Consider the following 25270-nt stretch of genomic DNA (forward strand, 5'->3'; position numbering starts at 1 on the left):
AGTTTGTCCCAGCGCCTCTGTGCCTCCGGTCAGCGTGAAGTCTGATACAGGGTCTGAGCAGTAGCAGCGGGGCTCTGGGGGTGAAAATCGGACCCCAAAGCAAATCAGAACTGGGCAGGGGAAAGGCAGGTTGAACACTGGGCCACCGTCCACCCTGCCTTCAACTCGTCCCAACCACCTAACGTGGCCTGCCCCCAACCTTCAAAATGAGGGCCCGCTTCTCAGCGGTGGGAGGGTGCCGGGCGGGGGAGGCGAGGGACGCCACAGTGAAGAAAGAAAACGAGAGGAGCCATTCAAGCATCTCTTGTTTCCAACGGGAGACGGCTTGGGTGCGCCTCCCGTCCGATGTACGGCGGGGAGGGACGGGATGAGAGGGATGTCGGGTCCTAGATGAGGCGGGCCGGAACGGGAGTTTTCGAAGGGCAGGGTCTTTCTGTGCCTCTGGTCACCGGGTGTTCACTGTGGCACTGCAGGGAGGGAAGGTGGTCCGGTGAGACCCCGTGTTCCCTCCCCTCCTCCCTGTTCTGCACCGACCCCGCCTCGATCCAGCTCCGCAGCCCGGGGGTTCTTCCCCCTTGTCCAGAGAGCCCCCTCGCTTGCCGAGGTTTGCTTGGCCCCGGATGGGGTCTCTAGTTGGCTCGCGGCCAGTTGAGTCCCCCAGCGCCGGCCCAGGGTCCAGTTACCTCGGACCTCGAGTTGGCACTCAGCCAGCGCCTCGCCCAGCTCGTTCACGGCACAGCAGGCGTAGGTGCCGCCGTCGAAGGGGCTGGGCCGGCGGATGCGCAGGGTCAGAATGCCCTGGTGGTTCGTGATGAGGAACTTGGGGTCCCCTGAGATCTCCATCTTGTTCTTCAGCCATACCACCCGCGGCTGCGGGGAGAGAAGGGGCGGGATGGGGGGGGCCGGCTGCGGACGCCCCCAGCGGAACCCCCTCTGCCCCGTCACCTCCCCCCTCGGCCGCCCCCGCCCTCCGCCGACCCCCGGACCTTCGGCTCCCCGCCGACGGCGCAGGTGAGGGCGGCCGCGTATCCGGCCACGATGACACGGTCGGTCAGCGGAGTGAGGAACTTGGGGGCCGAACGGAAATCGTGTTCCTGGTAATCGAGGGGCTTCAGCTGCAGACCTGCAGGGTGAGGGCCCCAGAAACACGAAGGGGGTCGGAGGTCACGGTCCGGCGGGGCTTCCCCTCACCTTCCCCTTTCTCAGAGCCCTCTCCCCGACACCCCGCGGAGCCCACGGGCCCGCCTATCTATGTCCCGGGGCCTTCTCACCCGGCCACCACTACCAGGGGTCCTCCCCTCCTCGGGCTCCGCCTCCCTGCCCCGGCCCGGTCCCCCAACAGCCCCCGGCCACCTGGTTTAGCTATATAAGCGGTGTTGGTGGAGAGGCCCGCCGAGTCGCTTAGGCCACAGATGTTCTCGGAGAAAACGCGGAAGTAATACTCGTTGCCTATGATGAGGTCAGAGACTGTGCAGCGGGTGGGCCGGCTGTGTTCGTACACGGTGAACCACTCCTGAGGGACGTGGGGCAGAGACACAGAGAGAGATGGGGGACAGCAGAGACCCCTCCCAGACCGGCTCGGAGTCCAACACCGACGGAGGGGATGAGGCCGGACAGCAGCCCGCCCCCCAAGACGAGGAGGCGGATGGCCGGAGCGCCGCCTCCCGCGGGCCCCTCCGCCCTCTCACCATGGTCTTCTTGTCGGCTTTCTGGATGAAGTAGCCCGTCACCTCACTGTTGCCGTCGTCCCGCGGGGGCTGCCATTCCACCAGGGCGTTACAGCCCCACACTTCCTTCACTGTCACCCCTTCCGCCGGGCCCGCCTTCTCTGAGGTCGGGGGGGACGAGGGGCGGGGGTCTCAGCGTCAGTGGAATGAACTGAGCCCTCGGGAGAGAAGAGTTCGGCGCCCCTCGGCTCCGCCCCTTCCTCCCGCCTCGCCACGGCCCTCCCGCCGCCCCGTCGGGTACCTCCGCCGGCCGGCCGCCTTACCCACGACCCGGATGCGCACGGTGGCCGTGTCCTGCATGTTCTCGATGGCCACGCTCAGCTGGTACTCGCCGGAGTCGCCCCGGGCCGCCTGCCGCACGAACAGCACCGTGTCCACCTCGCTCGTCCTCACGTGGAAGCGCGATCCGTCCAATGGTCCTCCCGCCTTGGTCCAAGTCACCTGCGGCCGCGGCTTCCCCTAGGAGCCCAGGAGGTGGGGACAGGGAGGTCAGGGAAAGGAGGGAGGATCAAAGGGACGGCCGGGATGGAGGAGTGATCGGCAGGGGGAATTTAAGAGCAGTAGGGAGGGGAGAAGTGTCACGATGACTAGACTATCAGCCCTTTGTTGGATAGGGATTATCTCTATTTATTGCTGAATTGTACTTTCCAAGCTCTTAGTACCGGGCTCTGCACACAGTAGGCGCTCGATAAATAGGATTGAATGAGTGGCGATGCCAGTAATTGTGGTGTTTGTTAAGTGCTTACTACGTGCCAAGCAATGTGCAAAGTACCGGGGTAGAGACAAGACCACCAGGTCAGGTCGAGCCCTTGGCCCTAACCGGGCTCCCGGTCTAAGGAGAAGGGAGAACAGTGTGGCCTAGTGGAAAAAGCCTGGGCCGGGGAGTCAGAGGGCCTGGGTTCTCATCCCAGCTCTGCCACTTGTCTATTGCGTGACCTTGGGCAACTCACGTCACTTCTCCGAGTCTCCATTGCCTCATTTGTAAGAGGGGGATTCAATACCTGTTCTCCCTCCTACTTAGACTGTGAGCCCCGTGTGAGAAGCGACTGTGTCCAACCTAATAAACTGACATACACCCAAGCGCTAAGAACAGGACTTGACACACAGTAAGAGCTTAATAAATATAACACGATAAAATAAACGGGGACCTTACCCCATCTTTACAGATGAAGAAATCGATGCCCAGAGCAGTCGAACGACTTGCCCAAGAAGCAGATCGGGGCGGAGCCGGGATGAGACCCCAGGTCCTCTCTGACTCCCAGCATTGTGCTATTTCCACTAAGCCCCACGGCTTAGGCAGAGCACGGGCCTGGGAGTCAGAAGGTCATGGGGTCTAATCCCGGCTCCACCACTTGTCTGCCGTGCGATCTTGAGCAAGTCCCTTCACCTCTCCGGGCCTCAGTTACCTCATCTGTAAAATGGGGATTGGGACTGGGAGCTCCATGCGGGGCAGGGACTGTGTCCAAACCAATTTGCTTGTATCCACCCCAGCCCTCAGTACAGTGCCTGGAACATAGTAAGTGCTTAACAAATACCATAATCATTATTAATATTATTAAGTCTCCCAGCCTCCCTGGGGTCATTCCCCTGACCTCCCCAACCTCTTTCCCAGCATGCTCCCCCTGCCCTGGCCGCCCCCCGATCGTCACCTGGAAGGGAATGACCAGGTTGATGGGTTCGCCCACCCGGCGGATGTACGTCTGACGCAGATGGCGCGGGAGGCGGATCTTGGGCTGCTCTGGGGACGTGGGAAGAGATCGGTTTGGTCAGGAAGGCTGTGGGGCAGCTTGGTCCGCGGGAGGTCTCTCAGGGCTTGCTGACTCAGTGACAATCTCTGGGCCGGGGGGCGGGAGCGGGGGACCGGCTAGGGGCTGGAGGGTGGGCGGTCACAGACAATCTCCGGAGTGGGGGTGGGGGAGGGGCCACTGACCGACAATCTCGCGGATAGTGACGGGCTGGACCAGGGTGGCCGGTTCGCTTCGGCCGGCGATATTGACCCCGACGACGCGGAAGAGGATCTTGGCCCCGGTGGGGAGGTCCTTCACGGTGAAGCCGCAGCGCTCCACCGGCTCCGTGTTGGCCGCCACCCACTCGTTGCCTGGGGGTCAGCGGGGGGGCAGGGAGAAGGGTGTCGGGGGCGGTCTTGGGGCGCCCCACAGGTTTGCAGGGGGTCGGGCGGGGGTTACGGGGGAAAGCGCAGAGGACCGAGAAGGGTCTCAGGGGGGCAGTGGGACTGAGAAGGTGGGGAGGGGTTCCTGAAGGGTCCCAGGCTCAGGTCAATCGATCAACCAACGGCATTTACTGAGCGCTTACTGACTGCAGACAACTGGACCGAGTGCTCGGAAGAGGACAATACATAAAGAGGGGGTAGACACAGATCCCTACCCCCAAGAAGCGTACAGTCTGCATTAAAATTAAAATTAAAGAGTGGTAACCTAGCAGAATGTAAGGAGATTTACAGAAGTTGGGGTGCTGGGGTGAATTGAGGTGGGTCCCCCAGATGGTCATCTCTACCCGATCCCCGGCCACTCGCGGAATGACTAATGCCCTCCTCCCTGGCCTCCACACAGTCTGCCCGCCTCCCCCTTGCCTCCTAAACCCGAGACTTTCCCTGCTTCCTCCCCACTGTCCCTAGCAGCTCTCTCCCACTCGTCTCTTTCATCACTCACTGGTCACTCAAGGCCCCGCTGAGTTACTCGTTGGTCATTCCATTCTCTCTATTCCACCACGTAGTCCCTGGGCCCCTGCCCCCAACCCCACTCGAGCCCCGGTCACTCACTGCCTTCCAAGCAGTACTCCACCACGTAGCCATCGATCCCGCCAGCCCCGATGCGGTCCGGCGGACGCCATTTGAGTGTGGTCGTCGTGTCGGTCACATCCTCCACTATCAGGTGCAGGGGCTCGCTGGTGGGGGCTGAGGAGGAGAAAAAGGAGGAGGGGAAAATTCGAGTCAGAGGTCACCTGGGACTGGTGGAGGAGGTGCTGCTGAGGGCAGAGGTTGGGGGGCAGAGGCCTAAAGGACTCGGTGATGGAACTCGGCTGGGTCAGGGGAAGCAGCGTGGCCTAGTGGAAAGAGCCCAGGCCTGGGAGCCAGAGGACTTGGGCTCCCATCCCGGCTTCTCCATCTGCTTAAAGCGTGACCTTGGCTAAGTCACCTCACTTCTCCGGCCCCCAGTTTCCTCATCATTCAAATGAGGATTAAATCCTACGCCCTCCTACTTAGATTGTGAGCCCCACGTGGAACCCCGAGGATCTGAGATCTACCCCAGCGCTTAGTACGGTGTTTAACACATAATAAGCACTTAAGTACCGTAATTATTAGGAGTCAGAGACCAAATCAGTGGGAATGAAGGAGTAGATGTTGGTCTCGGGTGAGCAAGGCCCGTTGGGTTGGTTTAGGGGGGAAGGCAGGGGCCGGGGGGTGGGTGGGGAGAGGGACATCAGGGTCAGGGGTCTGGGTCAGACCGATGGGCATGAAGGGCTTGGTGTTGGTGCTGGGCTGGGAGACGCCTATGGCGTTGACGGCAAAGACCCGCATCTCGTAGAGAACTCCTTCAATCATCCGGGTGGACTCATATGTGGTGTCCGTGAAAACCTCGAAATTCAGCTTCATCCAGCGCTGGGACCCCTTCTTCTTCCGCTCCATCAGGTACCCTACGTTGTAGGAACCCACGAGACTTTAGCTTCCTGAGGGCAGGGATCCCGTCTACTAATGCCAGTCTCCCCCTCTACTAATGCCAGTCTCCCCCTCTAGGCCATAAGCTCACTGTGGGCAGGGAACGTGTCTGCCCACGCTGTCGTATTGTACTCTCCCAGGCACTTAGTACGGTGCTCGGAACGAGGTAAGTGCTCAATAAATGCGACTGGTTGATTACCAACTCTACGGTATTGTACTCTCCTGAGTGCTCAGTACAGTGCTCTGAGCAAAGTAAGAGCTCAATACATACCATTGATGAATTGAGTGATTATCCTGGGGGAGCAGAAACACGGGACAGTGGGTCGTAGGGAACCGGCAGGGGGAAAATGAGGGAACAAAGGGTTGGGGACTTCAGGAAGTTCACTAAAGAAGTAGTGTGGCCAAGTGGAAAGACGCCGGGCCTGAGAGTCAGAGGACCTGGGTGCTAATCCCAGCTCTACCACTTGCCTGCTATGTGATCTTGGGCAAGTCACTCCACTTCTCCAGGCCTCAGTTTCCTCATCTGCAAAATGGGGATCCGATACCTGTTCTCCCTCCTACTTAGGCTGTGAGCCCCCATGTGGGACCTGATGATCTCGCATCTACCCCAGCGCTTGGCACATAGTAAGCGCTAAGAAAAACCACAATTATTATTTAGAGGGCAGATGCAGGGAGAGAGCTGGGCAGCACTCTGGGGGTGGCAGGAGGACATCTGGGCCCTATTTTTGCTTCCTGCTCCTCAGCTTTCCGCCCTGAACCTGCGGGGTCCAATGCTGATCTCTCCCTGTTTCCCTTCCTGTCCCCGCCCCTCCCCACCCCCCACCATCCCCAGTTTGCCCGGATCGCAGAGGGGGACTCTGAGCCTACTGACCTGTAACGGGCTGCCCGCCATCATACTTGGGAGGGTCCCAGACCAGCACCGCCCAGTCCTCCCCGACCGACGTTATGCGCACGGCCTCGGGAGGGTCGGGGACATCTGCAGGGGTAAAAGATGGGGAGTGGGGGAGCTTCCCCGGCAACCCAAGGTCCTGCCACCCCAAACCAGCCCCCACCCAACCTCCCACATAACTGTAATTTATTTATTTCTATTAATGTCCATCTCCCCCTCTAGACTGCCAGCTTGTTGTGGGCTGGGAATGTGTCTGTTTATTGTTGTACTGTCCTCTCGAGCGCTTACTACAGGGCTCTGCACACAGTAAGCGCTCAGTAAATACGTTTGGCTGACCGCTCGATAAAGCTGACTGACTGACTGACTTTCCCCAGTCCCTCGTCAATCCACTGCACAGTAAGCATCTAAAGGGCAGGGATCACATCAGCTGACTCTCTCATGCTCTCCCAAGAGCTTAGCACAGCGCTCCGCACATGGTAAGTGCTCAATAGATGCTATTATCAATTGATGGGTTCCTCTTCGGCTCTCTTTATGTCCCTCCTCATGTCCCTCTTTCCCCGTACCTCCCAGCTGCCCTCACTTCTCCTCTCTTGCCCCTCCCTCACCGGCCCCCGACAACCCTGTCCCAGACCAGGCTCCTTCCTAGCTTTCTCCAGACTGACCCACGACCTTTACGAAGATGGAGGCCACGTCTTCTCCGGACGGGTTGGCGACCTTGATGGTGTAACGGCCCTCATCCGCTCGCTCCGCCCCCTCGATCAAGAAGCTGCTGCTGTCCGGACGCAGCTCGATCCGGCTCCGACCCTCCAGACTCGAAAACACCTGGGACAGAGATACCGAGACCCTGAGGAGCGAAGACCCCACTGGGGGCTGGGGGGGCAGCTAGACTGTAAGCTCGTCCTCTAGACTGTAAGCTCGTCGTGGGCAGGGAACGGATCCGTTTATTACCTACCGGGCAGGGAATAGTTCTATTCATTGTTGTATTGTACTCTCCCAAGAGCTTAGTACAGCGCTCTGCATGCAGCAAGTGCTCAATAAATACGACTGACTGACTGACCAGGGGCCCGCAAGAGCACTATGTGGGTTTCAGATCAGTACTGGAATGTCGGGTGCGGGGGGAGGGGAGGGGCCGGTGGGGGGGGGGGAGGGATGGGTCAGGCTTATATCCAGAAGCCCTTGCAAGGGGCTGCGAGTCCCAGCAACCTAGAGAGAACACGACGCAGGCCCGCTTCCAACCTTGACGACCCCAAGCTCATCCGTGCGTTCCCTCCTGCCCGGAACGCCCTCCACATCCGGTGGAAAGTCCCTTTGCATCCTCTCACCCTCTTCTTCCCTCCCCTCAGGCTCCTGCTTTATCTTCCAGCCTTCTTCCCAAGCCCCCTCCCCAAGTCTCCCCTCTCTAAGCTTCCTACTCAAGGACCCCTACCCGTTCCCCCCCGCAGCTAAAAGCTTCCCACCCCACAAGCTCCTTCCCCAAGCTCCCCGACCCAAGCTCCCTCCCCCAGAGTTCCCTCCCCTCAAGCCTCCTTCCCCAAGCTCCCTGGCCCAAACTCCCTCCCCTCAAGCTCCTTCTCCAAGTTCCCTCCCCAAGCCCCCAATCTCCCTCCCCAAGCCCCCCTTCCCAAGTCCCCTCCCCAAGCTCCCGGGACAAGATCCCCAGCCCCACCTCCTCGCCCTTGAGCCAAGTGACTACGGGGGGCGGCTCTCCCGTGATGGCCACATCCAGTCTCAGCTTGTTTCCGGCCACAACCACAATCGTGTTTTCACTCATTTGGCCCGAGCAGTCCAGGTGGATTTTGGGCGGCTCTAAAGGAAGAAAGTGAGAGCCCCCAGGACTGGGCGATGAAATCAGGGTCTCCCATCCTCCCCAAGCTTCCCTGACCTCCAATTCCTCCTGAGATCCAGATGCCCCGCCCCGAGCCCCCATTCCCCTCAGCGTCTGGCCTTCCCAGCCCTTTCCTGTCCCCTCACCAGAGCGGATCTGAACATCCTGACACCCAGTCCCTGGGTCACCCCCTCATAGCTCTTGGGGACTCCCTTCACGGACCCAAACATCTAGACACCCTGGACCACCTCATTTCAGCTCCTGCCTCCTCCTCCCCGGCACCCCCGCACCCAGAATCCCTCACCTTGTTTGGGAACGTAATCCACCTTAATTTCTGGAAGAGACAACAGAAGGCATAGGGTTAGCGGATCCCTTCCAACTCTCTTGAACCCCCTCCCTTCTGGAAATGGCGGCATAACACCGGAGAAGAAGGGGAGATGGCAGGGAGAGATCTAGAGGGCATTCTGGGATGAGCCTCCCAGAGTAGCAAGAAAGGATTATAAAATAATAATAAAATATATGTTAAGCGCTTTAAATGTGCCAAGCACTGTACTAAGCACTGGTGTAGCTACAGACTGATCAGATCAGACACAGTCCCTGTCCCTCGTGGGTCTCACAGTCTAAGTAGGTGGGAGAACAAGTATCGAATCCCAAAGGACAGAGATGTGAAATGCCCAAGATCGCTCAGCAGCGACAAGGCAGAGCGGGGTTTAGAACCCAGGTCCTCTGACTCCCAGGTTCAGGCTCTTTCCACCTGGCTCTGCTGCTTCTCTGGGCAGTGATAGCGGAGGAGTCTCCAGTAGAATGGGGTAGAGGAAGGTGGGGTGGGGGTGAGGGGAAAAGCCAGACAGAGGAGGATTCTGAGAGAAGATGGTGATGGGGCTGGCTGGGGGATATTAGGCTGGTGGGGGGGGGGTTGGTTCCAGGAGTTAGGAAGGTAGTATCTCGCTCAGGGTGGGGAACCTGGGGGTGGTTCCCCGGGGGATGGGACGGTGGGCAGCTTCTACTCAGTCCCAGAGACTGAAGAGGTCTCACCCAGGAAGTTGAGTTTTGCTGACAGGGAGAGGGCGAACCCGTCGGGGATGAAGGTGTAGTCGGCTTCATCCTCGGGACGGACGTCATCGATCACCAGCATGTGGAAACTGTGGGGGGACAGCGTCCATCAGGTGGGGGTACCGCCCTCCCTCCCACCCCCCACAACTACCTATGGCTCTTCACCCCGCCCTCACCTGGCTCCGTACAGCTTTCTGGTCTTCCCGCTGGGCCCCAGCTTCCCCGGTGCCTGCATCCTTCGCTCCTCATCCTCATCCTGGCCTCACTGGGCTCCCCCCATCCTCCTTTCACACCTTTGCCGCCCTCCCGCTCCCCCCAACTCTCCTCCCGCTCTTCCATCCCCCCATCCAGCAGCTGGGCCTAGCAGTTCTGTCTCCCCGTCTAGACTGTAAGCTTGCTGTGGGCCGCTGTTTACTCTCATAGTATACTTGCCCAAGCGCTTAGCACAGTGCTTTGCACACAGTAAGCCCTCACTACATAGAACTGAATGAATGAATAGGAAACACCACACAACCTGGGTGATTTGGGCTGCTCACTTACCTTCTCTGGACTTCAATTTTCCCCACCTGTAAAACTCCCTGTCCCTGTTCTCCCTCCCCGCTAAGACTGTGAGCCCCACATGGGGCGGGGACCGTGTCCGACCTGATTATCTTGGACATACCCCAGGCCTGGGCACCTGATAAACCCTAAACAAATATGATGAGGATGATGATATCCCCACTCTTCATTTCTTCCCTGTCCCCTGTCTTATCTTCCATCCTTTCCCTATTTCCCTTCCTGCCCTTCTGACTCCCCTCTGGCCACCCCACAGAGCTCTGCCGGTTCCCCTCTCTGTCGCCTGCCCTGGCCCCAGGATTTCCCATTCCCTCCCTCACCCTCCCGCACCGCCCCCTCCCCACCCCCCCGGCTCCCGGAATCTCCTCTCACCGGCCCTTGTGGGAGATGGTGAAGCGTTTGCCAGGACGGACCTCGACGCCGTTCTTGTACCATTTCCCCGTGACCTTCTCATCGGACACCTCGCACTTGAACACGGCCTGATCTGAGGCCTTGACGGTCAGGTCCGCGATGTCTTGGAGGACTTCCAGCTGCTTCTCTGCTCCGGGGCAGCAGCGGGGACAGAGACAGGGAGAGGGAACGCACGGATCAAATGGGGAGGGAGCGGGACGGCAGGTTCCGGACCCAGGCATCCTGCTCCGCCGATCCCCGGCTCCGCGCCCCCGCCCCCTCCCTCCCCAAGCCCCAGGGGCCGGACTCCTCACCCTCTACAATGAGCTCAGCTTCACAATGGCCCCCGTTGGTTATGACCTTGTAGCGGCCGGTGTCCTCCAGGGAGACCTCCGAGAAGATCAGCAGGTGTCGCTTCCCGTCTTTCTTGAAACGATAACGGGCCTTGTAGGAATCCTCTTTGGTCATCTCCACCTCACCCTTCATCCTGTGGGAGGTCAGGGGGGAGATGTGGTGGGTCGTGGGACTTAGACCAAAGGATTTATGGGAGGATTGTAGACTCCAGATCATAAGCTCTCTGTGGGCAGGGGACAGGTCTACCGACTCTATTATAATGTACTCTCTCAAGCGATCAATGCGGTGCTCTGCACACAGTAAGCTTTCAAAAAACACGAGGGATTGATTGAGAGGAAAGGGCATGGGGAGCGTCTTCCCTGTCTTCTCCACCCCACCCTTCATCCTGGGGACCACGAAGGGGCAATGGGGGTCCAAAGGGAGAGCTTGGAAGAAAAGGACCCTGAAGGAGAAACATGGAGTCAGAGAAACAGCATAGGCTGGTCTGTAGAGCCCGGGCCTGGGAATCAGAAAGACTTGGGTTCTAATCCCCGCTCCACCACTTGTCTGCTTTGTGACCTTGGGCAAACCACTTAATTTCTCCGTGCCTCAGTCACCTCCTCTGTAAAATGGGGCATAAGAGTGTAAAGCCCATGGGGGACAGGGACTGTGTCCAACCTGATTAGCTTGTATCCAACCCAGTGCTTAGAACAATGCTTGACATATAGTAAGTGCTTAAAAAAATACCATAATAACAATAATAATATTTCTCCAGCACATCCTTTCTCCTCAAGTATCTTGACATCATGGGGGGGGGGGGTCCAGTGGTCTTATGGGAGTCTTCCTGAGTTATAGCCATTCCATCTTTCAGCAAGGAAGGCTAGAAGGTTGGTGGAGGCAGGGAAGGCGGGGAGGGAGGTGAAGGGCAGGAAAAACACGGTAGGACAGATAAGTAAGGGGATCTGTCAGACGGGGTTACTGACCACATGAGCTGGGCCCCGTCCTCAGATACTTCCACCTCCATCTCCACCCGGTCACCCACGTACACCTGCTGATCTTCCAGAGGCTTCACGATCAGCACCGGGGGCTCTAGGAAAACACAAAGGGTTACAAAGGTCATAAGGGTCGTAGATCACGGTACTTGGGAAGACTGGGAGATGGCAGGAACAGAGAAGATCATGGGAGGCTGCGGGGCGGATGGGGTGTCATGAGGGCCCTAAAGGATTAGCGGAAAATTCTATTTTCTTCCACCCTGCCCTGTCCTCCAGATCCTTCTCTACTAACCTCACTACCCCTCTCTCCTCATAATGAAGGATTAGAAAATAATAAGAAACAATTTTCTTATAAAATTTCTTATCAAATTTTGATATTTGTTAAGCACTTACTATGTGCCAAGCACTGTATTAAGCACCGGGGTAGTTACAAAATAATCAGGTTTGGTCAGAGTCCCTGACCCAGAAGGGGCTCCCGGTCTAAAGGGGTGGGAGACAGCTCTCTTATCCCCATTTTACAAATGAGGAAACCGAGGGCCAGGGAAGTGAAGTGACTTGCCCAGGATCACAAGAGCAGGCAAGCGGCAGAGCCGGGATTAGAACCCTGGTCGTCTGATTCCCAAGCCCGGGCTCTAGCCACTAACCCTGCTGCCTCTCCATGTGCCCCATGGCTCTTCTGCCTCCGCCTCCAGCTCCTGAAGCTCTGGGTTACCCAGACACAATGACAGCTGACTACTCCTTCCAGTGACCCCCCACCCGCCCCCTTAGTTCTCCGAGCTACCTACAGCCCCCTCCCCACCTCTCTGCTCTGCCCCTGACCGGCCCCACTGACCATGGGGGAAGCAACACGCTCGTATTCCCACTGCTCTCCCAACCTCCAAAGCTGACCACCCCAGGACCCCCTAAGCCTCCCCAAGTTCCCCGTAGCCCCTCTACCACCTACTCTCAACTCCCCAACCTTCTCTGTCCCCCGAGGCTGCTCCCCAGGCTGACCTTTCCCCTGCCATGACCCCCTCCACCCCCCGACTGCTTCACTGGGTCCCCCTCGGTGCATCCCCCCCGCTCCCAGCCCCCAGCGACCCCTCCATCCGGCTGACCTTTGACGAAGAGTTCAGTGAAGCACTTCTCATCCTTGACGGCAACCTCATAGGCGGCATCATCGCTCAGGGTGCACTTGTTGATGGTCAGGATACGCTTCTTCCCCACGTTCTCAAACACGTACCTGCCAGGCCCCGGGACAGAGGGCGGAGGGAGGAGGTCAGATGTCGGGGAAGCCAGAGGACCCGGGTGTGGGATTTGGGGGAGTCAGAGATGGTGCCCTCACCCTTGAGTCCTTTTCCGTCCCCTCCTTCCCCTTCCCCGGGGGCCTTACTTGCTGCCTGGTTTTAGCTCCTGGCCGTTCTTGTACCACTTGAGAGGCAGGTCAGGGTCGCTGATCTCCACCACCAGTTTGACCTTGTGGCCCTTGTCCACCTGGTAGGCCGGGTCCAGCTTCTTTGTGAACGCTGTCCGGATGGAGGCGGAAAGAGGGGAGGGGGTGAGGAGGGTCACACGGGGGACCCCGCCCCGCCCTGCCGGGCCCCACCAGCCGACCTGCGCTCTTCTTGACCTCAACCTTGACCTTCTTGAGGCGTTTGAGCATCCCACGCAGGTCGGTGATTCCGTACTGGAAGGCGATCTTCTCGTACTCGCTCTTCTTCGCCCCCTTCAGCAGCTCCCAGATCTCGGGGGGCAATCCCAGGTCATCGTCATCTTTCTTCTTCTTCTTTTTCTCTTTCTCTTTCTCCTCCACCACCTCCCTGCCTCACCACGGGGGGAGAAAAGGTGGGTGGCGGGGAGGAGGGCGAGGAGGAAGGCGAGAAGGGGTGACGAGAGGGAGGAGGGGCGGGGTGACGTCCTCCCCGAGAATACTCTGGATACGCCCCACCATCGCCTCCCCCAGAGCTTTGACCCCAACAGCCCCCCCACCGGCCCGAGCCCCCACCTCTTTCTGAGCAATCCGCTGAAGTCCAGCTCTCCTGCAGTCTCTGGTTTCCATCGCCTCTGGGGGTGAGAAAAGAAAGGAGACGTTTGTTTCTTGGGGGGTGGAGTCGGAGGCTCTGGGGCCCGAGGGGGCTGCGGAAGAGGGGCCCGGGGGAGGGGCAGTAGTTGGGGGTCACGAGTCACTTACGTTCTCTTGAAGCTCTCCAGGATGCTTCCAGAGTCCTGGCTGGGGGCTGGGGATGGGAAGTCAAGATGAACAGGAGCAGGGAAGGTGGGACACCCAGCCTCCACCATGGCTCCCTCAGTCACCTCCTCAGGCCTCTATCTCAAATCCCCATTCTCCACCAAGGTCCCCTCCTGTCACTCCTGGCTCCCACAGCCTGATCCCAGCCTCTCAAACTCCCCAGAACCTCTCCAGTTATTAACAGTAATGATAACATTTGTTAAGCCTGAATGTGTGCCAAGCACCGTGCTAGTGGCTGAGGTAGACACCGGATAATCAGATTGGACATGGTCCCCATCCCACACGGGGCTCACTGCTTAAGGGGGACGGAGATCAGGTAAAAAAATATATATATAAGAATCCCCATTTTACAGATGAGGAAACTGAGGGACAGAGAAGTGAAGCAGCTTGCCCAAGGAGCAGAGCCTGGGCTCTTTCCACTAGGCCACGCTGCATCTAAAGTCAGTTCCCTCAGAAAACCCCTCTTCCCCTTGCCAGGCCCTCCCCAACCTGTGCCCTGACCCCAGAGCTCTGCCACTGTCCCCGGGGGTCCCCCAGGGCCCCTCGGGGATCCCCCCCGCCGGCCCACACCTTCAACATCGATGCTGAATCCGCAGCTGTCGCAGACGTCCTTGGCCGTGACCTCACAGCGATAATCACCGCGGTCCCCGAGCACCACCTTGCCTATGAGCAGCTGCAACAGGTATACCTGGGGAGGGGGCCAGGAGGGCAGAAGCCGTCACCGGGCGAGGGGTGGGAGGAGAGGGGGCGCAGCCAGGGTCCTCTCCCCTCCCCTCCCAGTCCCCCTCAGAAGCCCCCCGTGTGAGCCCAGCCTCCTCGGAAGCCCTCTTCCGGCCTCCCCCCCGCTTCACGTTGCTCTCGCTTGTCCAGGGTCTGTGAGAAGCTGAACCGAGCACCGCTCTTACTACTCAATTCCAACCACTTCCCCTTGAACCACTTGATCGTCGGCTTGTCTGGCAGCTGTTTCCCGTCCACCTTGGCCGTGATCTTCACATCCTTCCCTGGTCCCGGGGCGACAGGGGTTCACAGTCATCCGCCTCCGCTCCCCGCCCCTCACCCCCCGCCAGACCCGCCTTTTATTCTGTGGCTCCGGTGGCCCTCACTGCTCCACTTTTATCCCCGGGGACCCAGGCAATCTGCCCCCCTCCCCCACCCTCCCCCCCCTCCCCCTCCCCCCGGCCCTCCTTGGGGATCGACCCATCCCACCCTTCACCTCCCCGGTTCTCCCATCTGGGCCCCCCCTCACCCGTCTCCACAGAAACCGTCTGGGGCTTCTGAAGGAAGAGTCCCGAAGGCTCCTCTACGGTAGGGGACAGGTCCTCGGGGCAACCATCTGGCAGGGAGAAGGAGGTCGGTGCCAGGAGCCACGTGGGGGGGGGGGAGGTCAAGGGCTCAGGAGACTGAACACGGGGAGGCCGTCTCGAGTCTTCCGGAGGGAGGGCAGAGGGAAGGGGCGTAGGCTGGAGGATCAAGAGGGAGGGGCTTTTCAGCAGTTTGGGAGGGCAGGGGGCTCACCTTTAGGGGATTCAGGAGGGGTCTCCTTGGGGACCGCTTCGGGGGCCTCCTTGGGGTCCGCTTCGGGGGCTTTCTTGGGGTCCGCTTTGGGGGCTTCCTTGGGGGTCTCTTTGCCCTTGGGGACCTCCTTGCCCTTTGGGACTTGTGGCCAGCTCGCAGTCGGAACGGAAATGAGAGAGAAACGAGGCGAGGATACTTGATGTCCGGTCCCAGGGCCCAGCCCCCTGCTGCCGTCCAGCCTCAGCTCTCGCTCAGGGATCCAGGGCCCCCAACCCCGTCCAGGGTGTAAATTGTCACCGGCCCTGTTAATCCCCTGAACTCGGCACCCCGGGCCAGGGGGTGCGGAATCTGAGGCGTGGAGGTTACGGGGGAGAAAGTGACCGAGAGCGTCGGCAGGAGGGGGAGACCGGGGTCGTCTTTCGTTTCCCCACTCCCGAGGGGTCCCCCGCAGGTCTTCCCCGCGGGGTTCCCCCGATTCCTTAGGGCTCTCTCCCTTGGGACCCTCCCCGCTGTCGTCTCCCCCCGTCACCCCACCCCGGTCCTGACCTTTTCCTAAGGTCCAGCTTCTGGATCCTCTTGTGCTCCCCCCACCCTCCCATCACCACCACTCTCGGGAGTATAATTAGCACTCAGCCCCAGGGGGAAACCAAACACCCAGCTGAGCTCAGCACTCAACTCCCCCACCCCAATCACACACACACACACACACACACACGCACATCCAAACCCATCCCCTCCCCCAATCCATCAATCCCTAGCACCATCTCAGCTTCTTCCCTCTGTCTGTCAACACTCGAGCCACCACCCGACCTGCCCCCCCTAACCCCAGCAGCCTCTGCCCAAACACCCAACCCCCACCCGGGCCCTTTGCCCCCGGCCCAAAACACACGCACGCACACACACAGACACCACATCACACTGCCCCCCGCCCCTGCCCCAGCTCCTTGCTCCTGGTGCACCCTCGCACAGTCCTCAAACCCATCCAGCGCGGCCCTTTCGCCTTCCTCAGCAAGGACTGTCCTCGCCCCCCCGGCCTCCTCTGCCCATTTCCTCCTCCTGCCCCGTCCCCCCACCCACCTGGGGTCCCTGGGGGGGGAGGGGGGACCCTCCTCCTATTCCCCGGCCCCTCCGCTGCGGGAGGGAAGGAAAAGGGATTGAAATGGGGTCCCCGCGAGGGGTCACCCCAGGGGGGCGGCTAGGCCCGGAGCCCGGAGGCGGGGGGATGAAGGTTGGGGGGGGTCGGGGGTCGTTTGGGGGCGATCTGGGGACGGGGGGGGACCTACCGGCTTTGGGCTCCGGCATCTCAGCTCCTCCGATCCCGTCCCCCAGGACTGGGAACGGGGCGGGGGGGGGGGCGCGTCTTTAAGGAGTGGCAGACCCCGCCCCACCCCCACCCTCATCCCCCCCCCCCACCCCATCCTCCCCCCCACCCCCCCTACGCCTCCGCAGGATTCCCGAACGGCGTCCGAAAGGCCGGGGCGACAGCTGGAGGCCGGGGGCCCGGGGGGACGGAGGCCCGGACGCCTGGGTCCCCGGGGGAGCTGGGGGGGGTGGGGACCCCGGGGGGCGGGCCGGAAGGGAAGACCCCCCGCTCCTGGCCCGGGGGAGGGGCCGGGAGGCGAGGGAGGGAGGGAGGGGCCGGGGTGAGCCGAGGATGGACGGGGCTGGGTTTCTGCAAGTCGGGAATTTCGGGGAAACCAGAGCCGGGCGGGGGTCGAGGCCTCTCGTCTTCCGGTTGCCGGGCTTCGGCCGGACGTCGGCAGGAAGCCCCGGGAGGGCGGGGGGCGGGAAGGTTTTACCGGGCGGGGCGAGCCCCGCACCCTGCTCGGGGAGGACCGGCGGGGCCCCGCGTCCTGCTCCGGAGAGGAGCGGGGCAGCACCAAATCCTGCTCTGGGGAGGAGCGGGGGGACACCGCATCCTGCTCTGGGGAGGAGCGGGGGGACACTGCAACCTGCTCTGGGGAGAAGAGGGGGAGCACCAGATCCTGCTCTGGGGAGGAGCGGGGGAGCACCGCATCTTGCTCTGGGGAGGTGCGGGGGAACACCGCGGCCTGTTCTGGGGAGGACAGGGGGAACATCGCATCCTGCTCTGGGGAGGAGAGGGGGAGCACCAGATCCTGCTGTGGGGAGGAGCGGGGGAGCATCGCATCTTGCTCTGGGGAGGTACGGGCGAGCACCGCCATCCTGCTCTGGGGAGGAGTGGGGGAGCACCGCGGCCTGTTCTGGGGAGGATCGGGGGAACACCGCATCCTGCTCTGGGGAGGGGAGGGGGAGCACCAGATCCTGCTGTGGGGAGGAGCGGGGGAACACCGCGTTCTGCTGTGGGGAGGAGCGGAGGAGCACCGCATCCTGCTGTGGGGAGGAGGGGGGAGCACCGCGTCCTGCTCCGGGGAGGAGCGGGGGAGCACCGCGTCCTGCTGTGGGGAGCGGCTGGTGGGTGAGGGCTTTGGGGGACCGCTGGGGCCGCGGGAGGCGGGGGTCCGCCGGGGCTCCCGTCCGCAGCTGCTGGCCTCGGGCTCCCGGCCCGGGGTCGGTCACTATTCCTGGAGCAGAAACCTTATCACAGCCCCAGCTGCCGCCGGGCCGGAGGGAGGGGAGGACAGGACGAGCCCCTCAGCGGGCAGGGATGGCCTCTATCCGGCGTCGAACTGTCCATTCCAAGCGCTTAGGCCCAGTGCTCTGCACATGGTAAGCGCTCGATCTATACGATTGAACGAACGAACGAAGAGGGTCCGCCGGGACCCCTCCCCAAATAACGGGGAGGGGACGCCGAGGACCTGGCTCTCCGTCCGGACGCCCGGCTCCCCGCCCGGCCCTCGGGGGGGGGGGGTCCCTCCCCCCGGGGGGTAAACTGAGGGACCCGCGCCCCGGGCCGGGAGCGGGGCAACCACCGCCTCCCCTACCTATTGGTCGCCTTCCCCGCCCCGCTTTCCTCCCGACCAATGACGTGGCGCGGAGGCGCGGTGACGTCGCCGGCTGCTGGGCAGACTCTCCCCACCGACGGAGCGGACGCTCCCCACAGCTCCGACCCGCTTAGGGCGAGGGAGAGAAGAGGAGGAGAAGAGGAGAAAAAGAGGAGGAGGAAGAGAAGACAAAAGGAAAGAGGACGAGAAGAAGAGGAGGAGGAGAGGAAGGAGGAGAAGAGGAGAAAAAGAGGAGAGGAAGGAGGAGGAGGAAGAAGAGAAGGAGGAAAAGACAAAAGGAAAAAGGAGGAGGAGGAGGAGGAGAGACGGAGAGGAGGAGGAGGAGAAAAGGAGAAAAGAGGAGACAGAGAGGAAGGAGGAAGAGAAAAGAAGAGGAGAAGCGGAGGAGGAAGAGAAGGAGGAGAAGAGGAGAAAAACAGGAGATGGAGAGGAAGGAGGCGGAGGGAGAGGAGAGGAGGAGGAGGAGAAGAAGGAAGGGAAGGAAGCCGATAAATCCAAAACGAAAGGCGACACAGAGAGATTCGAGGTGCACCGGCTGTGTTGGATATTGAGCGGGTGATTCTAGCTGGAGGCAGAGGGTTAGATCTGTAGAGATCCGGTCCGATCGGGGGGGGCCCCAGAGGGAGGGCTGGAGAGGGACACAGAGAGAGAGAGAGAGAGAAAGAGGCAGGGAAGAGGAAATGGGAGGTGGGGGGCAGAGAGGACAGAGGAGGATGGGGAACATAGAGTGGGGGGTGCTAACCAGGCCGGGTGGGATATTGAGGGGGAAATTATTATTATTAATAATAATAATGGTATTTATTAAGTGCTCACTGTGTGCCAGGCACTGTACCAAGCACTGAGGTGGATACTAGCAAATCAGGTTTTGTCCCAGAGGGGCTTCACAATCTTAATCCCCATTTTACGGATGAGGTAACTGAGGCACAGAGAAGTGAAGTAACTTGCCCATGGTCACACAGCAGACAAGCGGTAGAGCCAAGATCGGAACCCATGACCTACTGACTTCCAAGCCCGTGTTCTAGCCACTGTGCCTTGCTGCTGGCTGGAGGCAGGGGATTGGATTTGTAGAGATCTGGCCTGGTCTGGGAGCTGCCTGGGGGGAGACCCTCGGAGGGAGGGCTGGAGAGAGATACAGGCAGGGAGGAGGAAAGGGGAAATGGTACTTGGAAGGCAGAGAGGAGGGCAGCGGGCAGGAGGCACAAACCTGGACACACAGTTTCATGGGGTTTTTTAATCAACCAAGCAACGGAGCACTGTAGCTTTGGAGCCCTGGAGCCCTGGGGCTCAGCAGTTCAACCTATAGCTGCACCAAGAGGGTCTCTAAGGAGGCCTAGGCGGACTTGACCGGGCAGCCCGGGGCCGGGCCGCAGAGCTAAGGAGCAGAACTCCACCTATCAGTGGGTGGAATTGATTGTAAAGTCCATGTGGGCAGGAGATATGTCCACCAACTCTGTTGTATCATACTCTACCAAGTCCTTAGGGCAGTGCTCTGCACACAGGAAGAGCTCAATAAATACTATTGTTGATGGTGATGGATGATGACCGAGTGTTTACTGTGTGCATGCAGAGCACTGTACTGGGAAAACAGTTGGTAGGGACAGTCCCTGCCCACAAGAAGCTAACAGTCTACGGGGAGGGACAAATAAAACAGATTAGGGCTAGGGGAAATAGTAGCATAAAAGAACAGGAACAATCTAGCAGAAACTACTTACCTCAAGAAACGGCACCAGAGCATAGCCTACTAGCCAGACCCCAGGATTGAAAGTCGGGAGACCTGAGCTCTAATCCCAGACAGCCATTTGCCTGCCGGGTACCCTCGGGCAAGTCACTTCACGCTCCTGAGCCTCAATTTCCTCATCTGTAAAATGGGGATCGACTACCTTTTCCCCCTCCCCCTTAGCCTGTACGACCACGCTTCTGACTCTGTTTCTCTTCTAGTACTTGGCAGTTAGTGCGCACTGAATAGCTACCACCGTGGTATTATCAAATATCACTCTCGGAAGGGTCGGGGAGGAGGGCCCTAGTTCTGCTCCTTAATGGGGCCAATTGCCCCATTCTATTCCCCCCCGGGCACGACCCTGAAGAGCTGATTCAGTCAACAGCAGGCAGGGTGCCGACCGACCGACTCACCAGGCCAGGGCCGCCTCCTGCATCGGTGCTATGGGGTCTCCGGGGGACGTATGATTTGTCTCCAAGGGTCGCCAAACAGGGCGAGGCGGAGGCGGGGGTTAGCCGGGAGATTCTCCCTGGGCTCCCAGGTCACGGCAGGGGTGGGTAGACACCGGCTCCGATGGGGACGGATTTTTTTTTTTCATTTATTTGCAAAACTCACAGATTGTCCAGGCACTCCCCTCCCACCCCACCCGCTACTCCAGCTCCTCTCGGGCTCCCGGTGCATCCCCTCCCCCCCTCAGTCCGAGCACAAGTCAGGGAGGAGCTAAGGACACCCTCGGTCGGGTGCCCAGGGAGGGGTGGGGCGGGGCAGGGGGGAAGAGGCAGGTTCACTGTCCAGGGCTGCATCTGCTCCACTCGAGCTTCGTGGTTGGCTCCCCGTGTCCCTGACACCCCGCCTTGACCCTTCCGGGCGCAGGTCCCCGAGAGCCCTCCCCCACCCCGGGCCGGACATACTCACCCGAAGACCGCCCGGGCCCCGGGCCGGGCCGGGGCACCGGGCCGAGCCGCGACGCCCGGCGTCCCTGAGCCGCCCCCTGGGCCGGGGGCTCGCTGGGAGGCCCCCACCCCAGGCTGGGCGGAGGGACCCGGAGGCCCGGGCAGGTCCCTCCGGGGTCTCGGGCTGCTGGGCTGCGGAAGCCGGGAGGGCTTCCCCGGGGAGGGGGGCGGCTCAGAATGGGCCGGGGACCCAGCGCTGGGTCTGTCCTCCCTGGCGGTGTCGGGTAGGAGCCTCGAGGCCGGGTCCCTCATCTTTTCCCGCGCCTCCCCCTGGGGGTCGGGGGGCGGGTCACAGCCGGGGGGCCCCCAGCAGAGCGCTGTCGAACTGGTAGGTGAGCTTCCTCTTGACCTTCCGGATCTCCCCGGTCTTGGCGTAGTTCCGCAGGGCCCGGGCCAGCTTCTGATAAGTCATGCGCTTGCGGTTGCCCTTCTGCTGGCCCCAGCGGCGGGCCAGGGCCTCCTTGTGCTTGGAGGAGAACTGGAAGACCCCCGAGCCCTGCTCGACCCACCACACGCACTCCCGCATGTCGCCCCGCGTCAGCAGCCCCAGCAGGAACTGGTACAGTCGCAGCTTCTTCCTGGCCCCTGCGGGGGGGGACCGGGCCATCAGCGACGGGGATGGGGGTCCCGCTGCCTCCCCGGGACTCCGCCGACCCCTAGCAGCCCCGCCCCGCCCTGTACCCCTCCTCCGGGGCCCCCGCTCCACCCCCCCGCCCCCATCCCTGACCCCCCCCGCTACTTGTCTGCTGGGTGACCTTGGGCAAGTCACTTCACTTCTCTGTGCCTCAGTTACCTCATCCGTAAAATGGGGTTTGAGACTGGGAGCCCTGCGTGGGACAGGGACTGTGTCTAACCCGACTATCTTGTACCTACCCCAGTGCTTAGTACAGCGCCTGGCACAGAGTAAGCACTTAAGTACTATCAGCATCATCATCACCCCAGGGACTTGGGGGGGTTCTGACCTCCAGCGGCCGCCCCCGCCAGGGTCCCCGCTCCTCCCAGGGGCCTAAACCACAATCCTCGGGCCCCTCAGTCCGTCGTTCCTCCCTTCCTGCTTCTATCCTGGGCCCCATCCCCTCTCTCCCCTCCTCGAAGGAGCCGGGGTGGGGCGGTGCCGAACCAACACCCATCCGGGGGCCCAGACAGCGGGGTCCCCCCTCCCCCCTCCCGGCCCCGCGTCCGTACCCGCATCGGCTCCGGCCCCCTCCCCTCCGGCCGCCAGAGCCTCGTCTGACTCGCTGTCGGACACCTCCAAGGCCGGGCCATCCGGCGGGAACTCCTCTTCCTCGGACAGAGGCGGGCTGGGGAAAGGCGGGAACGGCGGGAACGGGGGTCCCGGCGGCTGGGGGGAGGAGGACATCGGTGGGGTCCCGACAGCCCCCAGGCCCCGGCCGGGCTTCGGGGGTGTTCCTCCGGAGGACCCGTGGGCGCCACGGGAGGGCGGCTCTCGGGTCCTCCGACGGGCCAGCTCGGCCTCGGGGGTCAGCTCTCCCCCGGACGGCCCGGACTCGGGGTCAACTCTCCCCCGGCCCCCGGCCCCCGCCCCGGCCACCCTCCCCTCTCCCGCCCCCAGGCTCCGCGCCTCCGGCCATCCATCACGAAGCCCGGACGCTCCTCCTCGGAGCCGGCTGCCTTTCGGGCCCAGATCCCGGCGCCGGCCCACCCCTCACCTGGCTGCTGTAATCCACCTCGGGGTAAGGCCCCAGTCCCAGGGCCGGGGGCTCGGGGACGGGAGGGAAGTCCAGGGCCGGCCCTCCCGGCCCCCCGGGCCCACCGGGCCCGTAGGTTCCGGGCAGGTAGGAGAGCTGTACGCTGTGGAGCTGGGTGAACTGCAGGGCGCTGGTGGCCACCGAGGGGTCCAGGGTCTCGTAGCCGGGGCCCGGCGGGGGCTCCATCCAGCTCCAGAGGGAGTCTGCCGGGGGAGGGAGGGGGAGGTGGTTGTGGGATTCAGGGATGGAGAAGTTCCAGATTCTGACCCTGCCCCACCCTCACGGTCCCCACCCTTGCCACGCCTCCCCCCCCCCCCTTTAGCTATCCCCAGGACGAGGAAGGGCAGGAAGCCCAGTACAGAAGGGCTATTGTAAGTGAGGGAGGGTGCAAATCTCCTGGCCACGGATTTGCATGGAAGGGGCCCACTCCTCCCCGAGCCCCTCTCCCTTCCACCCCCTCTAACCCGGTCCTCCCTCCCCACCAAAAACCCCCGAGTGAGAGCCGGGGGAAAAGGGAAGGGAGCGCGAGGAGGGGGCCGGTCGGGGGTGGGAGGCAGGGGGGAGTGGGGAGGGGGCGGTGTCGGAGGGCGAAGGGCGACGGGAGGAAGGGGCTGGGTGGGAAGGGATGAGGAAGGGCAGGGCGGAGGCGGCGCTCGACGGGCCGAGGAGGGGAAGCGGGGGAGGGCAGACCGGGGACTAGGGCTAGGGCCTCTCCTCACCGGGCATCCCGTCGGGTTCCGCGTAGCTGTGGGGGATCCCCCCCGGGTTGGGCTTGGCGGCGTCCAGGTCGTAGAAGAGGCCATCGGGGTACTGGAGGTGGGAGGGGGAGAAGCGGCAGTCTCCCTCAGCGGAAGCCATCTCGGCCCCGGGACCCCTCCCCAGCCAGAGCCAGGGAAAAGGCGCACCCCTTCCCACTGCCAGAACTCCGGAGGGAGAGACGGAGCTGAGAAGAAGAGACGGAGACGGAGACAGAGACAGAGAGACAGAAGCAGACGGAGAGAGAGTCAGGCAGGGGCCGACTCACCGGGGAGCCGAAGTGAGTCCCGTCTGACCTGGAGGGGAGAGAGGCAAGTGGTGAGAGGGGGCAGAGGGTCCGTCCCTCTCCCCGCGCTGACCCCCACCCTCCCCACCGGCCTCCCCCAACTCGGGGCCCACCGGGCCGCCCGACCGCCCCCCGCCCCGGCTCTCCCCTCTCGCGGAGTCGGACCCCCTCGAGACTCTCCAGCCCCCACTCTGGCCTCTTTCAGCCCACCCCCCGCAACCTCCTACTCCGCTCCCCTAAAGTGGAGTATGACCCCGTGACCCCTCCGTCTCCACCTCCGCTTTCCAGTCGACCAGCGGTCTTCGCTGAGCGCTGCAGGGTGCGGAGCCCCGGACGAAGCGCTTCGATCGCTGGAGCGGGCCCCCCCGGTCTCCCCGTTCCTCCCCCCCGACCCCCAGCTCTCCACTTGGACGCCAGGAACCCCCACCCTCCTTCCGCCTCGTACGGTTCCCCAGCCCACACCCCCGCTCTCTCCTACTCCCCGCCCAGCGGGGCCCATTCCCCAAGATCTCCCGCTGCCCCGGAGCGCCCCGGTCTCGCCCCTCACCCCGAGAATCTTACCGCCCCAACCGCTTCTCACCCCCGCCCCCGGCCCAATCCTCTTTCTGGGGCTTGGGAGCCACCTGACCCCAGCTGGGGGGGCGGGAGGGGAAGTTGGGAGCAGCTGTGGCCGCAGAAGCAGGAACCATCGCTGCTGTGTGTCCGGGGGGGGGGGGGGGGGGGCGGGAGGAGGGGGCAGGGGGCTGGGGGCTGGGGCGGGGTAGGCGGGGAGGACGGAGAGAGAGAGAATACACCTCCAGACTCCCCCTCATTCTATTCCCGGGCCTCTTCTTCTGTGTAATACCCCCCCACGCCCCCCCCACCCACCCACACACACCGAAGGGTGGAGAGGGGAGAAAGGAAGGGAAGTTGGGGGGGAGGGGGAGAGAAATGACACAAGGAAATGTGCCCCCCACCCCAGGATTTGCATAGAGCAGAAAGCGGAGGTGGGTCGAAGGCAAGGGAAAGTGTCGGGGGCGGGGGTCCGGGGGGACGGAGAAAGGAGACCGGAGACCTCAGAGACGGAGAGGTGGCAGGGGGGATGAGGAGACCCAGATGGGCGCCAAAAGAGGGGGAAAGGAGGCACCGAGGACAGAGAACGGACACTTGGGCGGGAGAGGCCGAGCCGGGGAGAGGAGACGGGCGGGCGGAGAGGCCGGGCCAGGGCAGAGCCGAGGGGGTCTGGGAGACGGGGCACGGGCGCGCGCGAACCCCGCGGGGCTTCGGCGGGAGGGGGCTCTCGGGTGCAGCCCCCACTGGGGAGGAGGTGAGAATCGGGGCCCGGAAGGGAGCAGGGGGGCTCCGGGTCCCCACTTACTGTGCGGCCTCCAGAGCGAGCATGGCTGTCCGGGCGGCGGTGTGAGATGCGCGCTGTCCCGGGCCGGGGCTCCCGCTAACAGCACCCCCACACGCCCTGCCGGCCTTATACTGCCCGTCGGGGGGCGGGGCCGGTGACCTCAGCGAAAATCCCCTCCTGGGCCCAAGGAGTTGCACAATAGGACCGGCGGGGCCGGAAGGAGGCAGGAGCGGGGCCCGGGGGGCCGGCCGCCCGGGTCCCCGGGGGGCGTGGGGGGGGGGGCGGGGGGGAGGAACCCGGGCGGGACGCCCCGCTCCCCCGAGGGACGGCGGGCCCCGGGGAGACGGCCAGAAGCCGGGGGACGGACGGCCGGGTCCCGGAGGAGGGGGCCGACGGGGCGGGACGCC

The 25270-nt window shown here is 62.4% G+C and overlaps 2 protein-coding genes across 2 annotated transcripts; both read right to left on the reverse strand.

Moving 5' to 3' along the window:
* Positions 1-288: 288 nt before the first annotated feature.
* Positions 289-17365, reverse strand: MYBPC2 (myosin binding protein C2). Its single transcript, XM_039913382.1, has 28 exons — positions 16938-17365; positions 15183-15334; positions 14914-15000; positions 14475-14668; positions 14238-14355; positions 13611-13656; positions 13425-13481; positions 13034-13239; positions 12813-12945; positions 12538-12662; positions 11432-11537; positions 10430-10602; positions 10098-10263; positions 9153-9259; positions 8422-8451; positions 7959-8098; positions 6955-7114; positions 6275-6379; positions 5193-5381; positions 4507-4641; positions 3658-3825; positions 3377-3465; positions 1991-2186; positions 1689-1828; positions 1354-1513; positions 987-1123; positions 684-870; positions 289-467 (listed from the first exon to the last, which is right to left on the reverse strand). The coding sequence occupies exons 1-28, from the start codon at positions 17363-17365 to the stop codon at positions 457-459; spliced, it is 3945 nt and encodes a 1314-aa protein (XP_039769316.1). The 3' UTR covers positions 289-456.
* A 3425-nt stretch (positions 17366-20790) lies between these two features.
* On the reverse strand, positions 20791-24968 carry SPIB (Spi-B transcription factor). Its single transcript, XM_029073064.2, has 6 exons — positions 24885-24968; positions 23510-23537; positions 23205-23295; positions 22447-22688; positions 21962-22118; positions 20791-21361 (listed from the first exon to the last, which is right to left on the reverse strand). The coding sequence occupies exons 1-6, from the start codon at positions 24905-24907 to the stop codon at positions 21066-21068; spliced, it is 837 nt and encodes a 278-aa protein (XP_028928897.1). The 5' UTR covers positions 24908-24968; the 3' UTR covers positions 20791-21065.
* Between the last annotated feature and the right edge of the window lie 302 nt (positions 24969-25270).

The sequence above is a fragment of the Ornithorhynchus anatinus genome, chromosome 10 (genome assembly GCF_004115215.2).
Source record: "Ornithorhynchus anatinus isolate Pmale09 chromosome 10, mOrnAna1.pri.v4, whole genome shotgun sequence".
NCBI lineage: Eukaryota > Metazoa > Chordata > Mammalia > Monotremata > Ornithorhynchidae > Ornithorhynchus > Ornithorhynchus anatinus.

What these genes read in the sequence shown, in the direction of transcription:
- MYBPC2 (XM_039913382.1), bottom strand. Translation starts at nt 17,365, where the DNA reads ATGGCGGTGCTCGCCCGTACCTCCCCAGAGCAAGATGCGATGCTCCCC. An exon ending in CGTGCGCATCCGGGTCGTGG is followed by an intron (nt 1,829 to 1,990) that starts GTAAGGCGGCCG and finishes CCCCGACCTCAG; the next exon opens with AGAAGGCGGGCCCGGCGGAA. An exon ending in CGCTTATATAGCTAAACCAG is followed by an intron (nt 1,124 to 1,353) that starts GTGGCCGGGGGC and finishes CTCACCCTGCAG; the next exon opens with GTCTGCAGCTGAAGCCCCTC.
- SPIB (XM_029073064.2), bottom strand. Translation starts at nt 24,907, where the DNA reads ATGCTCGCTCTGGAGGCCGCACA. An exon ending in GGACTCACTTCGGCTCCCCG is followed by an intron (nt 23,296 to 23,509) that starts GTGAGTCGGCCC and finishes TCCCACCTCCAG; the next exon opens with TACCCCGATGGCCTCTTCTA. An exon ending in AGGTGGATTACAGCAGCCAG is followed by an intron (nt 22,119 to 22,446) that starts GTGAGGGGTGGG and finishes TCCTCCCCCCAG; the next exon opens with CCGCCGGGACCCCCGTTCCC.